This window comes from Cebus imitator, unplaced genomic scaffold (assembly GCF_001604975.1).
Source record: "Cebus imitator isolate Cc_AM_T3 unplaced genomic scaffold, Cebus_imitator-1.0 Scaffold2, whole genome shotgun sequence".
NCBI classification, from domain to species: Eukaryota; Metazoa; Chordata; class Mammalia; order Primates; family Cebidae; genus Cebus; species Cebus imitator.
Genome location: NW_016107317.1, coordinates 7,045,688 through 7,064,096, shown reverse-complemented (window position 1 = coordinate 7,064,096; position 18,409 = coordinate 7,045,688). Strand labels below are relative to the sequence as shown.

General features: G+C 36.2%; 1 protein-coding gene across 13 annotated transcripts in view; it reads right to left on the bottom strand.

Annotated features, from left to right (window-relative positions):
• PLEKHA5 (pleckstrin homology domain containing A5) overlaps nt 1-18,409 on the bottom strand; it is a 240,820-nt gene that overhangs the window by 89,238 nt on the left and 133,173 nt on the right. For 8 of the 13 annotated variants that reach the window (XR_005200281.1, XM_037738472.1, XM_037738475.1 and 5 more), the window contains exons 7-11: nt 17,960-18,032; nt 12,837-12,937; nt 9,740-9,855; nt 9,430-9,447; nt 4,651-5,118 (exon numbers count right to left, since the gene is read on the bottom strand). Coding sequence is in view for 11 of the 13 variants with exons in the window: in XM_037738472.1 (XP_037594400.1) it covers nt 4,651-5,118; nt 9,430-9,447; nt 9,740-9,855; nt 12,837-12,937; nt 17,960-18,032 (776 nt within the window). In the remaining 2 variants the exon portion in view is untranslated. Of the gene's footprint in view, nt 1-4,650; nt 5,119-9,429; nt 9,448-9,739; nt 9,856-12,836; nt 12,938-17,959; nt 18,033-18,409 lie in introns of those variants that run through there. The other 5 variants (XM_037738473.1, XM_037738481.1, XM_037738491.1 and 2 more) reach the window with 3 other exon arrangements.

The following is an 18,409-nucleotide window of genomic DNA, read 5'->3' as shown; positions in this document are numbered from 1 at the left end:
CTAGGATTACAGGTGTAAGCTACCATGCCTGGTCCAAGAGATCATACTTGGGGTTACAGAAAGAGTTCAAGGTCTAGACAGAACTAAAACGCAGGTCTCCACTTTCTAAAACACTGCTCTTTTAATTATGCCAGTGATACCTAAACTTTTGGATTGATTTTTTTTAAAAAAAAAACCTCTATTTTTAAATTTTGCCAAAGATATATTATTTTTAAAAAATCATGCTCATATATCACAGTGACTTAGTTAAAAATAAAAAGGCACTAAAAAATTATGAAGGATAATCTTATAGTACCAGAGAGCCCTTTATATGCTACCAAAATCTAGCCAAATGGCCAACTGAAACTGGGATCCTCTTTTCTTATCTAGAAGATGATTGCATCATAAACTTATTCTAGAGCTCCAAAATTCTATGCCTCATTTTGTATTTTAAATATTTCTAATTCCTTCAACCATTTTTCCTAAGCTAAATTTTCTTCATCATGCTGGTTGTTCTTCAGGATTTCAATGTTTCTACTAGAAAAGAGTTTGTTCAAAATTGAACAAAATGCCTCCAGACAAGAACCACTGCATCTAGGACAAGCACCCAATGCCTTCAGGGGGGTAGAGTGAAGGAGAAAGATATCCAATTTCTCTTATATAACCAGCATATACAAAAATTAGCTGGGTGTGGTGGTGCGTGCCTGTAGTCCCAGCTACTCGGCAGGCTGAGGCAGGAGAATCGCTTGAATCTGGGAGGCGAAGGTTTCAGTGATCCAAGATCACGCCTGGCGACAGAGTGACACTACGTCTCAAAAAAAAAAAAAAGAAAAAAAAAATATATCTCCATTATAAAGAGTTCAATTGCTTGAGGCTTTCCCTCCACAGCTATTTCCCATTTTGTTTCTGCTTCGTCTTCTTCCCCACCTTCACCTTCTCTGATCTCACAAAAGCCAGAAACTGCAAAATGTACAGATCTGGCAACCCCATGACTATGTGCAAATATGTCAGCTAGGGAATGTTGATTCCATCAAAGAGACTGCCCCAGTACTAAAGCAATTTACCCTGACACACCTTGCTTTAGTTTGTCATTCCTAAATTCAAGAAATACTACAGTAGGCTTAATATGCAAAAGCTTGAGATTAAGCACTGAGCTACAGCATAGAAACAATATAAGGAAGAAGATACACATTATCAATCTAAAACACACCAAAAACTGCCTAAAAACGAATGTGTAAATTACAGTTCAAAAATATAATTACCCTAAAACACTTCTGTCAAGTGCTCTGAAGTACTCCTAGTGTGTGAGCTGGACCCTGTTGTAGAGATGTATATTGAACCTGAACTGTCAACCTATCATATCATCATTAATAGTAGGATATATATATTTTTAGTAAGCTTGGTTAATTAATGACATTAAAAGGCTCTTCTGCATCTTTGGAACCACATTTGGGGAATTTTAGTTAAAAATTAAATTATTATCAAGTAAATGTATTTTTATCCCATATATTTCTAGCACTTCGAGACCTGTTTTTTAAAACTACAAGTCTCTTTAGTGACTTCTTTCCCCAGAGAAATTCAAATTAAGCAAAGTGTGATTTACTTTTAACTGAAAGCTGAAGAAATGAACACTCTAAGCTCCTTCATCAGAGTTAGTGCCCCATTGACCAGCAGCTGCCTGTCAAGCACCATAAAAATCCTGTCCCAGTGATTCTGCCACGCAGAACAATGGCTTAAGGCACCGTGCATCTTAACAGCGCCTGCCACTCAGAATTAAACTTTAAAGCTTTGTTCACAGATGCAGGGATCTACTATTTGACTAAATATTAAATCTTTTTCTTCCTATTGGAACTTTAATAATAAAAGAAAGGGTTTCATAAAGTTTTTTAAAAAATAAATTATATATTGAATTACAATTACGTTTCCTTCCACCAATGAAAAAAGATCATTTCATTATAAAACACTACAAACTATTTTTTATGATGAAGTTTTTATAACACAGATGATATTTTCCTATGATCCAAAGTGGACTCATGCAATTTCAAAAGAACATCTAAATAACAGTATTTATAAAAACTGGCATAACAGTTAACCTAAAAATGTAGGAGGAACTGAGAGAAAACCGTAGCTCAAAATAACCTAAAACCAGCCCTCAGAAGATGTTGGTCTATTTCCAAAAGAAAGAAGTCACGGAAAGACTTTACTGATATTAATTACTCTCAAAAAGGAACCTAAAACTAGTATTTATGCTTAACAACTTAAAGAAATCCTCTAATTTCCAGATATCTGTTGAACCTCTCTATACACTTTTAAACTTAAGAAAGTACGATTTTTTGGGAAAAGTGATTCTTCTTTGAAGTGAGATTTAACTTGGTGAGCAGTGACTCGGCAATCTTCTGATTTAGGTTTTCATTATTTTCCCAAAAGTGATTACTTTTCCAAGTATTTCCAAACATCCTTTCATTTTTTTTTTCCTCCCAGAACTACTTCCTGCTTCTTTTCTGTCTAATCAAATTGTATTAATTTATTTTTCTGCTAGTAATATACAAGCTTATTCATATTTGTCATTCCATTCAACATTAAGTAATCTTATTTATTCATCTGTGCATTAATTAATTCATTTATTTATGATTTTGGTCAATCTGGTAAGTGAAAAATAATGTTTAATTGGTTCTTTAATGTGCAATTCCCTGATTACTGTTAAATTTGAGCATTTGCCAGTTTCCTTTTTAAAGAAAATTGACAAGTAAGATTATATTTATGGTGAACATGATGTTTTGAAATATGTATATACTGTGGAATGGCTTAATCAAGCTAATTAACATGTGCATTACCTCAATAACCCATCCAACCATTATCTTTTCTTTTCCCAAATCTTTCCTTTGCAGTAAAAAGCACCAAATCACCCCAGCTGCCCAGGCCAAAAAGGCAGGGTGTCATTCTTGATTTCCCTCAAGTGCTCAAACTTAATTTTTTTTTTTGAGATGGAGTCTTACTGAACTCCAGTTTGGAGTACAGTGGCGTGATCTTGTCTCACTGCAACCTTTGCCTCCCAGGTTCAAGAGACAGATTCTCCTGCCTCAGCCTCCCGAGTAGCTGAGATTACAGGCAAGTATCACAATGTCTGGCTAATCTTTGTATTTTTAGCAGATGGGATTTCACCATCTTGACCAGGCTGGTCTCGAACTCCTGTCCTCAAGTGATCTGCTCACCTCGGCCTCCTAAAGCACTGAGATTACAGGCACAAGCCACCACGCCCAGCACTAAACTTAATCTTGAGCTAGACTAGTTTGCAGTCAAGCATATCAAAGCAATCAACTAGATTTGTCAATTATATCTTAAATATATCCTCTTCCTCTTCTCACTTCAATCACTTCAGTAACTTTTAAACTTTCTCCATTTATTGTCCAGATTTCTGAGACACCAATCTGAATATATTGTTCCTGGCTTATCTCTCTAGCCTTGTTCTTCAATCATTATTTCCCCAGTTACAACCAAGCCATACTGGATTTCTTTTGATTCTGTTCTCTATCAACCCTGGAGCTTTGACTTTCTAAGCCATGATATGCATGCCATTCTTCGTTTCACAGCTGTGTTTTGCTTCCTCCAGAAAGGTTTTCCTGGACTCTGAATCCTTAAGATTGTGTTGGTTGTCCTGAAATGTGTTCTACAGCACCCTGGTCTCCCTTCATTGTATTTATCATAATAAATTACATTTACTTATTCACCTGTCTCCTCTACTAGAGAATTATCTTTGTGAGAACCTGGACCACATATCTTTTCATTATTTTACTTTGTGGTCCCACAATTAGCATATATTAGTTGTAAAATAAATATATTAAGAAAAAGTGCATGCAAAAACAAATAAATGCTCACATAAATATATTTACTTTTTTTTTTTTTAGTTGGGGTCTCATTCTACTGCCCAGGCTGGAGTGCAATGGCACAGTCATGGCTCACTGCAGCCCCCAACTCCTGGGCTCAAAAGCAATCCTCCCACTTCAACTTCCTCCAAGTAGTTTGTACTACAGGCATGCGCCACTATGTTTGGCCAATTTTTTGAAATTTTTTTATAGAGATAGGGTTTTGCTAGGTTACCCAGTCTGGTCTCAAATTCCTGGCCTCAAATGATTCTCCTGCTTTAGCCTCCCAAAGTGCTGGGATTACAAGCATGAGCAACTGCACCTGGCCTTGAATTTAATACTTAGTTATGTACATTCTGATTTTCAAAAAGCCCAAGAATAAGACTGAAAATTACAGAGCAGTAGGCCTTCACTGCCTCCTTACTACTTGTCTCAGGAGATCCTTGCATTGCACCAAGCTGCAGAAACATGGGTGATAACAACAGGACGAGACAGGGGTGGGTTGGGAGGATAGGGCTTACTCCCTCCCTCTCCCAAATAAATGCAATCTCTACCTATAAACCAAGCCTTTCCTTGTGCTTGGTCAGGTAGAATGACTCCTTGCCACTAGCAAAGTTGGGTGACAGAAAATAAGAGACAGAGAATAAATACTTGTATCTGATCATCATAAACAAAAGATATAGTATAATGAAGCTATAACAGCTCTAACAAAATTTAAATCAATATTTTAATCAGTAGCTCAGAAACCAATCTACACCAACACAGCATCAAAGAAACCTGGGTTCATAATGACAGGATAGATACTTACCCCCTGGTTTCTTCTTCATGACTCCTCCCCTTCTGGATTTTAATCCACTGTTCCAATTGCTGCATTGAATTTGTTCTCTGTATGACTCGATCAGCCTCTGTGTATAAGGGCACTGTATTGGGGTGATTTCCACCTCTAAGATCTGCCAGGCTAACATTGACTATTTTGTTCTCGGAACTGTTTAAGTTGACTGGTCTGTAGTGTGCAGTTTGAGCAGGGCAGAATGACCCACTCTCATACTCAGAAGGCAGAGAATTCAACTTTACGCTATTAATTTTTGTTAAGGGTCTATCTTGACCATCTTTCTGAAATCCATATTTTTCAGCTTCTAGTGCCTTTTTTTCTTCAATTTTGCTCATTTCCTTGTTTTTCTGATTGTTTTGGATCTCTGGTTTAATTAGCACTCTATGGTTGGGAATGTTATTGGTTTCTTTAGTTGGTGCATGTTCTGATGTAATCTTGTCCACTCTGAAATCAGAGAAGAAAATCACAGATGAAATAATGCACATGTTACTTCTGGGATTCAGTCTAGGAAAAATTATACTTTATGGGGGTGGGGGCAAGGGTCACAGTGAACATGTCTACACAAATACCCAATGATGTCGTATTAACATTCAAGCACAACACCCCTGAATGTATAAACAGAAAAGGGGAAAAAGAAAACATCAAGAACTGGAGGGTAAAAAGTGATGTGTGCTCCCATCATTAGGAATCTGAAAATAAAGCAAATTAAGATTGCCTTATGACAGTTAAATCACAAAATCTACTCTTAAAGTACCATACTAGCTAGTCCCTTGAAAGAATCAACATGGCTCCCAGCCAGGATTAGCTCCTTGTTGACTCACGAGACAAACATGACTCTGGTTGTGGAAACGGCTGCAACAGGAAATTATAGTCTGATGCTATCTAAGATCCGAACCATATGATTAACGTTTCTAGTCTGTATTCAAGAGGAACTCAGTATGATTTTAGAGCTCTTAGATCCTGACTGCACATGTCCAGCTTGCAACTCTGTTCTTACTAGCTGTGTCTTTGGGCAAAGTACAGAACACTTAAAAGTACCTATGCTTCCTCTTTGGTAAATGGGTATAATTGTGTCACCAAGATCAGAGGGTATCTGTGAATGAGTGGCTGGCACAGACATTATTACCACTGTAATTCCATCATGTCAAGCAACCTTGGGTTAGAATCTGGCATCCCATGTCCACCTGCCCACTGAAAGAATGTGCCAGTTAACAGAATGTGTCTAGGCCACTTGACAGTTGTACTACTCACTATTCTAGCTGCTGTATCTAGGTCTTTCCCTGAGCCTCATCACTTCCAAGCTCTGACAAGATCAAGCTAAGTGTCTAAACCTGCACAAAACTGCCAAGATCATGTCACTCTAGGAAGCCTCTCAGGAGCCAGTCAACCCTCCATATTCCAATAAATAAAAATACTTCTATCAGAAACTAGGTATGGCACTGCTGCCAATGTTTATGATGTGTGGAAAATATGTAGATCTATATACATATTATCTGTAACCAATGATAGATGAAGATAGCTAAAAGTTTGGAGTATGTTCACAGAAAAAACTGAAAATAAAAAAGGTGACTATTTTTCTTAAACTTATGAACTATCCATTTATTTCGGTTAGATATAAACCATAGCTCCTAGATTAGAGGCAATATTAGACATTGGGAAAATTTACTAAGATAGGTTATGAGCTTGCTTCTCTTGAAAAATAAAAGTCGGCCAGGCATGGCAGCTCATGCCTGTAATCCCAGCACTTCGGGAGGTCAAGGCAGGAGAATTGCTTGAACCTGGGAGGCAGAGGTTGGAGTGAGCTGAGACTGCACCACGGTACTCCAGCCTGGGTGACTTTTATCCAGTGAGATTCCATCTCAAAACAAGAGCAGAAAAAAGTCAGAAAATTTACATTAAAAGCACATGTATCCTTGTTATTTGGGAGGGTAAGAATTTTAACATTAAACATAAATTAACTGAAAAGATTTTTAAAACATATTTACTGTAGTCTATCTAAAGCTATTATTATGACTGTCGTCATGATTATTATCATTATGTGAGACAAGGTCTCTTGCTGTATAACCCAGGCTGGAGTGCAGTGACATGATTACAGCTCGCTGCAACCTCAACGTTCTGGCCTCAAGCGATCCTTCCCTCTCAGCCTCCCGAGCACCTGGCATACACCACCACACTCAGCTGATTTTTAAATTTTTTTAGAGATGGGGTCTCACTGGTCACCTAGGTTGGTCCTGTACTCCTGGGTTCAATCAATCCTCCGACCTCAGCCTCCTAAATTGTTGGGGTTACAAGCATGAGCCACCATGCTTGGCCTAAATGCATTATTTTAAATTAAAACTGTGGTGTGTTCAGCCTCCCAATAAGATTTATCATTGAAAAAATAAGTCAAAAAGACACATGTGAAGACTTTTCTCTAAATGGAACAAAGCTGATTCAGAAAAGTATGCTAAGATACCATAACTAATATAAACTTGTGATCTAATTTTAAAAAGTGACATTTAAGTTATTGCAGAAAATACACTGCGATATACAAAATGAAAATAATGGGCTTAGAGATGAAAATTTACAGAGAATCCATATTATACTTAGTTTTTTTTTTTTTTTTTTTTTTTTTTTTTTTTTTTATTTTTTTTTTTTTTTTTTTTTTTTTTTTTTTTTTTTTTGGCTATCAACGATCTGTATACTATGAGACTATGACACTGTGGTGAATAGGTGAAATACTTTATAAAGTTAGGGAAAATGAACTCTCAAGTTAAAAAATGGATGCTACATCTCTCAAGTGATATTTTCTAATAAATATTTTAAGTATTTGAGCCGTACAGCAAAATTAGTGCACTACCTTAAAACCAAGCAAACAAAATCTCCCTATACTTACTTTCACTTTGAATGACTAAATCTAATAGGGTGGGATAAAAATGCCAAGAGCTAGGAGTAGGAAAAAACATGTAATTTCTACAGGATAATGGATTGTAATCTGGGCACACAGGTGGTATTAATAAATCTTGTCTCAGTAGATTAACCAGCATAGCTGGCTGAAAATTGTATAAGCACATAACCAGTGAACTATCAGGTTGCCAAAAACCAAGCCAAGCCAAATAATTGTCATCTTCATCTTCCCAAATTATGAGTAATTACTAGAGCGGTAAATTTAATAAAATAAAGTAGAAACAAGTTGAAATTCTGAGAAAAGTATAATATACAATATTGAAATTATTTGGACATAAATATTAATTATTATACAGATTTCTATATTCTAAACAATTCCCTAAACATTTTGTTTTGAAGTTAAAAGTACTGAAGTTGGCCGGGTATGGTAGCTCACGCCTGTAATCCCAGCACTTTGGGAGGCTGACATGGGTGGATCACGAGGTCAGGAGTTCAAGACCAGCCTGGCCAACATGGTGAAACCCCATCTCTTAAAAAAAAAAAAAAAAAAAAAAAGTACTGAAGTTCTATTTTTTTTGACAGGGTCTCACTCTGCTCACTCTGTTGCCTAGGCTGGACTGCAGTGGCACAATCACAGCTTATAGCAGCCTCCTGATTCAAGTTATCCTTCTGTTTCAGCCTACTGAGTAGCAGGGACTACTATAGGTGTGTGCCACTATGCCCAGCTAATTTTTTAATTTTTGGTACAGATGGTGTTAAGTCATGTTGCCCAGGCTGGTGTCAAAATCCCGGGCTCAAGTGATCCCTCAGCCTCCAAAGTGCCAGAATTACAGGTGTGAGCCACTGTGCTCAGCCTGAAGATTTTAAATGAATTCTTTTCACCTACACATTTTCTCGTTATCAGTGCTAACCACCTCATCTTTATGTCACTCAGGTAATTTTTACACAGGTAATTCCAAAAACAGATTTTCCTTCTATTTGCTCTCAATCTGGAATATGCATATGACTAAAGTGGTTTTTCTTAAAAATAGACGTCCTAGAACTATATCCTAGACCCTCTTTTCTTTTCGGTTTTTCCCTAGCTCTAATTACTACTGATTGGGTAACTTGATTTAGACTTCATATTTATAAAAATAGTACAAATATACAGCATCAACTTAAGTCTTTCAGCCCAAAAGCCAAGACTTTATTAAAATGCACACTAGAATAAGAAAAACAAAGGACTAAATTTATACAATCCCTCATTTCCTGAGAAGAGGGGAAAAAAGGCTCAACTCGCACATTACCATCTTTCTTATATAAGATATGTGCTCAACTGTCCCTGATTAAAATAAAAATTTGCATCATATTTTTTTCTTCAAATTATAGGAATATGTATTTTTAATCAACACATTATACTACTTGTATTTATGTAGTCTGAGAAACAGATTTCCTCTGACTAGATGTATTAAATATATCTAATCAGAGGAATAATATTAAAATGATTCATTTCTTCAAGCAGGGAAAAACACATGGGTCAATTTTAACAGCACTTATCTATATTACCAAGGAATCTGAGTAGTGGAGTTTCAATATTAAAAAGGTACAATTCAAGAAGTGGATATATTTGGAAATAATCTAAATGCTTGATGAATTATCTTCTAGAGACATTCATCACAAAACAATAAAAATTAATCAGAAATGTTGAAGAAAGTATCAAAATTTCTTACTGTAATTCTTTACACTTTAGAAACATCAACATAGTATTACACAAAAACACAAATTAACTTCATAAAAATAAACTCTCTTCTAAGATTTGGAATCTTAAAAATACCATATTAAGGATAAAAATCTGTGTAGCATTAAGGTAACAATTAAAAATGTACTCACCGGAAATTAAAGGTAATTCTGTAAGAAGAAAGAACATTCAGTTTGAATGTTAGGATTCTGAATTCACCCCAGTACACTGATAGGTGAAAATGAATAAAGAAGAAAAGTGGAATAAAATGTAGGCGGTATTGCAAACTAACAAAATGTGTATTAATTTAATTGAGAACAAGAATTGATCCTTGCTTTCTGAGGAAAAAATGATTTCATACCATGACTATTAAAATGATATGTACTATGATAGTGAAATACTTGCAAGGCATGGAATAAAATGGACGTGGAAATCACCATCATTTTTTCTACAAGCTTTTACCTTTTCACAGGTTCTGTCTGTACTAGGGCAGCATCTAACATGGCTTTCATCCACAACTCCATTTCCTTTCCTGTATCAGTGCAGAAATAATAGGTCCGCATGTTTGGATGGGCTGCCTGATTGTAAATGACACGATCATTTTAAATAAAATATAGGATTCTGTAAAAGAAAGAGGAAAAAGGTAAGTGATTCCTGACATAGATCATTGCTATCAAATTTCAGAGAAAGTAGACTTATCTTTTTTGAGATATAGAAATGAATCAAGAAAAAAATATAACTATTAACTTATATTAATTTTTTTCTCTTGACTTAACCCTTTTTCTTTAAGTTGAATGCACACTCTAAAACTAAAAAGGTACACGGAAAGGAAAGGAGGTGAGAACTGATTTAGTGGTGCCTTTTCCATCTCCACATTTCCAGCAATTTCCATTTACTGCAATTCACACCTCCTTTTTTTTTTTTTTTGAGACAGAGTGTCACTGTGTTGCCCAGACTAGAGTGTAGTACAGGTACGATCTTGGCTCACTGCAGCCTCTGCCTCCTGGGCTCAAGTGATTCTCCTGCCTCAGCATCCCAATGAGCTCGGATTACAGGCGTGGACCACCATGACCAACTAATCTTTGTATTTTAGTAGAGACGGGGTTTTGCCATGTTGGCCAGGCTGGTCTCAAACTTCTGACCTCAAGTGATCTGCTTACCTCAGCCTCCCAAAGTGCTGAGATTACAGGTGTAAACCACCATGCCTGGCCACACCTCTTTATTTAATAATATTCTGAGCAAACAGCAACAAAATTAATAGAAATGTACATGTTAAGGCATTTCCCTCCTGTATTAGCAATTTCTTTAGGCCTCAAAAAGCATTGCTGCATTTTCTAAGTATTTCATAGAATTCTTTATAGATATCTACACCCAAACACAAAAGATTTATAAATGATCCAAAACGGTGTTTCCTCTTAGAGCTGTTCCTTAATAAACAGCTTAAATGTTCTAAGTTAAGATTATTAAAACCACCTACAAAGTGTTACTGGACCCTCTGAGCGGGATTTTGAAAAAATAAAGATCACTGCCCATATTTGTGATCAATGTAAGGAACACTGGGCTGGTGTTAAGAAGATCCTGTTCTAGCCATGACTCAAGACACTAAGAAACCCCACCCATGCTCGCCATCAGTCAAATGGAAATATTTACTAGAGATGTCAAAGTACCCATTCTAGCTTTAAGTTCCATGCTTGTGTTCAATAATTGTCTATAAAAGTTTCTACTTACCATTCTGACATGCATTTGCATCAATGTCAACAAACTTAGCAGTAAAGCAGCTCATAAATTCAGGGGAAACAATACCACACAAGAGAGAAATTGAAAAAGCAATTACTATTCTTGTTACAGATAAAATTAAAACTAAACCAAATAATTACAAAGAAAATATACTTAAGATGCATGGTCACTTTTACTGCCATTTAACATTGTAGTATTTTTTTAAGAGTTTAAAAACCTGGAAAAAACATCCTACAAATAGCACAAATTAATAAACACTTGCTAAATTGATAAGCAATACAAATTTTAAATTCATGGCCAAATAACAGTCCTAATATCATGCACCTCTACATGTGTACTTCATAAAGTTATAATTTTAAGTTTTCAAACTATTAACCTTTGTTATAACATCATAAAATATTTAATTATGTTTTTCTGGTTTATACTGTTCACAAAGCTTATTTTGATAAAGGTAATTTAAATATGAAGATACTCCCCTCTTATCCTCAGGTCTTCACTCCAATTACATTACCTTCTTTCTCACTGAGGCCATCCATCACCCAGCCAACTCCTTAACCTCACCACTAGACCTTTCCTGTTCTTTTTCTCCTTGGCTAATGTAACAATTTTTTTTTTGATATGGAGTTTTACTCTTATTGCCCAGGCTGGAGTGCAATGACACAATCTTGGCTCACCACAACCTCTGCCTCCTGGAAATTCAAGCAATTCTCCTGCCTCAGCCTCTCAAGTAGGGATTACAGATTATAGGCATGTGCCACCATGCCTGGGCATATAATATGTACATATATGTACATTTACTAAAAACACTGTTATCTCTTATAGTACTCTGCCTCCAAATTTATTATTATTATTATTATTATTCTGACAGGGTCTCACTCTGTTGTCCAGGCTGGAGCGTAGCGTTGCAATCTTGGCTCACTGCAACCTCTGCCTCCTGGGATCAAGCAATCCTCCCACCTCAGCCTTTTATGTAGCTGGGACTATAGGCACATGCCACCACACCTGGCCAATTTTTCTAATTTTAGTGGAGGCAGGGTTTTACCATGTTGCCCAGGCTGGTCTTGAACTTCTGGGTTCAAGCTATCTGTCCAGCTTGGCCTCCTAAAGCCCTAGGATAACAACATGAACCACTGTGTCTATCCTATTAATAATTTTTTTTTTTGAGACAGGGTCTTACAGTGTTGCCCAGGCTGAACTGCAGTGGTGTAATCATGGCTCACTGCAGCCTTGACCTCCCAGGCCCAAGTTATCCTCCCGCCTCAGCCTCCCAAGTAGCTGGGACTAGCCACCATGCCTGGCTAGTATAGTTTCATTTGTTTGTTTGTTTTAGAGACAGGCTAGTCCTCAACTCCTGGACTCAAGTGATCCTCCCACCTTGGACTCTGAAAGTGCTAGAATTACAGGTGTCAGCTGCTGTGTCCAGGCCCCAAATTTATTATTTAAAAATTCGAAATCTTAGGAAGTAGAACATTTTTGGATTAAAAAAAAATTCAAACACATAGTAATCTTGAAAGAACGTATAATAATCAGTAGGACATCCATAATTATATTTATCAATTATTAGCATTCTGACATGTTTGCTTTACCTAGAACCATTTGAAAGCATACACATGAAGACACTTGACCCCTAAATAGTTTAGCATGTGCTTCCTAATTTGAGGGACATTCTTCTATACAACGGTAAGACCATTAATTAATATATTTTAAATATAAAAAAATCACTATAACTAAAATAGCCTTTTGTAATAATCTATGGTTCAATATTCATTTTTAACCAACGTGAGTTTTGAACACAGAATTAAAAACTGTATTATTTCCTTACCTTAAAAGCATATTTGCGATTAATGTGATCTTCAGAGGTAAGCAAAGCTATCTGAAAACTAGGTAACAGTATGCTTCCCAGGATACCCTCTTCTTTCTCATCTAAGAGATAATTTAACATCTGATTAGAATTTTAAATGTTCTCATAATGCACAGTAACATTTTTTAAGATCTATTTCTGCCAAATCAAAAGGTTCCTGTATATAAATGAACTATATTCATGTTTAGGCAGGTCTTTATAGGGTTTTCAATGAAAATATCAAATAGCACAAGGATTTACACTTTGGTATGTATACTACATTCTACAAAGCCCCTTTAGATGTCATTCACTGAAAATATACTGGTATATAACTAATGGCATTATTCAATCCTCATTTCTGATAGGATTTAAATGCCCAACCTTCTAACCCCAGACAAACAATACATGGCTTTGTTGGTTACATCATTCAGGCTTTGCTCAAAGGTCTCATCAATGAAGCCTTCCTTGACTACTGTATTTTAAAATGCTCTTTATTAACGTTTTCTCTGCTCTCCTTTGGGAATGTTACCACACTCTACTCTCAACACCTCCGGCATGCTGTATGTTTTAGCTATTTATTTGCTTGTTATCTTTTTCTCCATACTGGAATGTAAGTTATATAAAGACACTTACAATGACAGTAGAAGCTCAAAAACTGTTGAGTAAATGAAGACACATATTTACTTTTTATTTTTATTTTTCATAACATTCTTGGAGTATAGTGAATACAGGTTTTAAACTATGCTATAAAAATTACATGCTTTTTTAAACATTTAATTTTGAAGGTCTGCTTTTGCTGGTCATTGTGATACACAATAGAGTGGTGTGGCAAAATTATAGGCCAAGGCAAGCACATAAAATATACCTAGGAAAATGATAAACATTAATCTTGACACAGCATAGATTCACATTATTAACTTGCTGCTTGGCGGCAGAGATGTTTATGAAAATTGAAATATGTACTTCATTGTTATGGACCCATAAGACAAGTTAATAAAGCTGTGTCATCAGGCTAATAAACTCACCAATGAGAAACCATCAATGGGAAATAATTCTTTTTATTATGCTTGCTGTGTGTGATCTATTTTTCCTAATTATCAAAAACCTTAACAAGGGATTTTATCTATTTTGCCCTCATCTCTAAACGTTTAGAATGTTTCTAAAACATCCAAAAGGGACAAAGTTGTATTAAATGGAGGCTTTTTTTTTGATAGCTTTTCTCATAATAATGGAACAAAATTTTGTTTTTACTATTCTGTGCTCATTCTGGTACAATTCACTAATGCATATAAGAATGAACAAAAGTACAGATTTAGTCCAAAAGGTTAAAAAGAGTTGGAAAGCAGTCATGAATTATGGAGAATATGACAATTTAAAAGAATAAGTCACATCCTAATTTTGAATTCAATTTTATGTTTATGTTTATATAAAGGGTATCATCAGAAATAGCTTATGAAGTCATCTTTATTAAAAAATCATTTTAACCATGTAATACATCCTTCTATGTCCCATGATAAAATCATCTTTCCTAAAGTTTCTTCAGACTAGACAGAGGCACTATAGCACAGGGTGATTTCCCTAGACTACCTGAGGTTGTTTTCCTGCCTAACACTAACTAGCTGTGAGATCCTAGGCACATTATTAATGCTTCATATCCGTTTTTTCATCTATAAAATTGGGGATAATAGGACTTGCCTCAAAAGATTGTTATGAGGGTTAAATGAGTTAATACACATTAAAAAAACTCAGCACAGAGAGTGAAGCATTAAGTAAATACTGCCATTATTATATAAAATTAAAGACAGTGCATATAAAAAAATCTTCATCTTCTATCAAATGACTATCCCGAGTTCTTCAGCTTCTTAAACTGCTCCTAATCACAACATTCTTCTGTTTAGTTCTACATCAAGCCCGACCTAAGCACGGTCCTAGTTTCTATCACCTAGAGTGTCTCATAGACTGACAAAGAGTAAGTACTAAGTAATGTCTGTAGAATGAAAGAACTCTCCATGGGGTCAGCAGAGGCCTTTCTGAGAATGCATGGCAGCCCATTTTGTCTCTGCCATTTTCTTCCTTCATTTTGCCACAGCTGACGGTTCCAAGAACAATGCTCTTTAAAAAGCTTTCTACATATTAATCTCCATCACAGTTTGCTTCCTAGGGAACATGACCTGGGACAGGAGCCATAAGAATCTCAACATTTTACTGGATTCAAGTGACATTTTAAATTATCCATTTCCACTTAGTTTTAAAGATATTTGGGAGTAAGACAAAAAATACATGCAGTTATAGCTGGGTAAATATCACAATTATCATTTATAACCTGGAATACTCCAACACTGTTAAATGGTCTTTTGGCTTCTAATTAAAGTGCTAGAGTGATTTTCCGAACTTGTATTCCTGATCTTGTTATTCTTGCATTCAAGCTACAGTTCATTAGAATGGCAAACAAATGCCCTTTGTGCCTTAATCTACCTTTTCAATTTTTTTTTTTTGAGACGCTGTTTCACTCTTGTTGCCCAGGCTGGAGTGCAACAGCATTATCTCAGCTCACCGCACCCTCCGCCTCCTAGGTTTAAGCTATTCTCCTGCCTCAGCCTTAGCACAGTACTCAGCAAATAGTAAATATGCCAAAAAACATATACAGGCTACTATGATCATCTCACTAAAATCTAATTATTTTAATTTAAAATCTAACATTTCTTATTGATAAAATAGTGAAAATGTATAATATCAAATACTTCTTTCCAACAATCTGCAGAGTGAAATGATATTTTTTACTCTGAAGCGAATTAAATGATATTTCTCTTGTTTCTACAGTTTCTTCTTTTTTACATTCCTCCTGCATGGGAAACTACTAAAATTAATAAGTACATTGCATGTAAAATGTAAGTGGTTAATAATAAGGAATCTCAGACTCAGCATGGCTTGCTTTTTTTTCCCCCCAGCTTCTATTATAGGTTCAGGAGTACACATGTGGATTTGTTACAGAGGTAACTTGTGCGATGCTGAGGTTTGGAGTACAAATCAATCAGTCTCTAGATAGCACAGTACCCAATCGGTACTATGTTCAGCCCTCCCCAGTGTCTACTGTTCTGAACTTTATATCCATTAGCATGGTTTCTGACTCACTTTTACATTTTTCAAATATGATTAAAAGTTTTCCTATTATAGGCCAGGCACGGTGGCTCACGCCTGTAATCCCAGCACTTTGGGAGGTTGAGGTGGGCAGATCACGAGGTCAGGAGATCAAGACCATGCTGGCCAACATGGTGAAACCCCATCTCTACTAAATTACAAAAAAAAAAAAAAATTAGCTGGGGCGTGGTGGCACATGCCTACAGTCCCAGCTACTTGGGAGGCTGAGGCAGGGAAATTGCTAGAACCCAGGTGACGGAGGTTGCAGTGAGCCGAGATTGCACAACTGCACTCCAGCTTGGCAACAGAGCAAGACTTCGTCTCAAAAAAAAAAAAAAAAAAAAAAAAGTTTTCCTATTATAATAAAAGCGATGAGCCTCACCTCCCTGGGCAACAAAATAGCAAATTAAAAGGAATTCAGTGTTTTTTGGCCGAAAAGTAACATCAACAAATTCTTGGCTGGGTGCCGTGGCTCACATCCGTAATCCCAGCACTTCGGGAGGCTGAGGTGGGTGTATCATTTAAGGTCAGGAGTCTGAGACCAACCTGGACAACGTGGGGAAACCCAGCCACAAAAAAAAAAAAAATTAGCCAGGCATGGTGGCGTGTGCCTGTAATCCCAGCCACTTGGGGGGCAGAGGCTCGAGAATCACTTGAACCTGGGAGGTGGAGGTGTGGGCTGAGATCAGCCTGGGCGACAGAGGGAGACTCCATATCAAAAATTACCCACCCCCCAAAAATCCAACAAATTCTTATATTAGAGGTAATAAACATTTTCTTGTTATAAGTGGTCCATAAATATACTGAAAAAGAGAGGAAAAGAGAAATTATAAGCTTAAGGATAATGCCTGAACTACAACTTCTAACTTTCTGAAAGAGTAAGAAAACCCCTAAAGAAAATTGTAGAGTAAGCTTAGCATTTAACTAAAGATAATACCACAATTGCAGCCTGAGGAACATCTCTATGACAAAATGCAATTTTATAGGCTTGGTTAATTCTGAATCAGCAGTAATTCTCTAGTACAGCTTGCAGACAAAAATGATTCTAGTAATTCCAAATTTTGAAGGTTAATATGCATTATAATGCTTCAATACACAATTATAAATTTGCCACAGGTCTTTTGTGTAGTCAAAAAATATAAAAACTGCTAATCATTTCTAAAACTCTGTTATATCTTCTAACTTACACTTCGCAAGAGAAGTCATAAATTATTAATCATGGGTTGACAATCTAATTCTTTGTGGCAGTTTACAACCAAAGTTTAAAGTAGGGAAGAAGGAGAGAGAATCCAGATTCATGACTTTATACTTTAGCTGAGGCAGATTTCTCTGGAGAGCACCACCTAGGTATGGCTTTCATTGGCAAGTAACAACTTTGTAGCATCTCAGAGATTGTGGCATACGAATAGAAACATCTCTGGATTTTTATTTAAAACTGAATTAATAATTTACTAACCAGAAAAAAGCTATCTGTGTTTGGTTAAAAAAAAGAGTCCAGAATGAAAATATTTCTTTGTAATTTACTTTTTTCATTTGTCAATACATCATAGTAGTCCCTTATGTTCTGATATCATTTGCTGTGGAGCAGAATTGGGTGCTTGATGGAACCATAAGCTAGATCTGACAAAACTGACATGTGAAAAGAACCTTGTCAAACTAAGGCTTGTATCTGTAATGCATCAAACTCAAGGGTAGCATTATAGAGCAAAGATTAGGGAAGCTGGACTAAAACTCAGACTGAAGATGGTCTGAAGCACCGAATTTATTCTATCATAACCCCAAGACTGAGAATGGCATGTCAAAAAAGAAAAAATCTGTTTGATACTATTTGTTGATAATAAAATAGCACACAGAATTATAATACTTCTTTTAAAAAAAGTATCTGATATTTAATATACATACATATAATACATAACTTACTTATCAATTACAAAATAATACACTAAGATAGTCTAGGGTAAACTTACCTCTATAATAAAAGAGGCAAAGGTCAGAAAGCACAAACCAGCGTTTCTTCCACAATTTCATGCCAGTACTGTCCTGCATTAAATCAGCATTTTTAAAGATTATTTCTGAAACAATAAAAACTCACTTCTTGTGCATTTATTTATATTTTTTTGAGACGAAGTTTTGCTCTTGTTGCTCAGGCTGGAGCGCAATGACACGATCTCAGGTCTGAAACCTCTGCCTCCCAGGTTCAAGTGATTCTCCTGCCTCAGCCTCCAAGCAGCTGGGATTACATGCACCTGCCACTAGGCCTGGTTAATTTTTTTGTATTTTTAGTAGAGATGGGGTTTCGCCATGTTGGCCAGGCTGGTCTTGAACTCCTGACCTCAGGTGATCCACCCACCTTGGCCTCCCAAAGTGCTGGGATTACAGGACTGAGCCACCGTGCCTGGCCTTGTGCATTTTTTTTT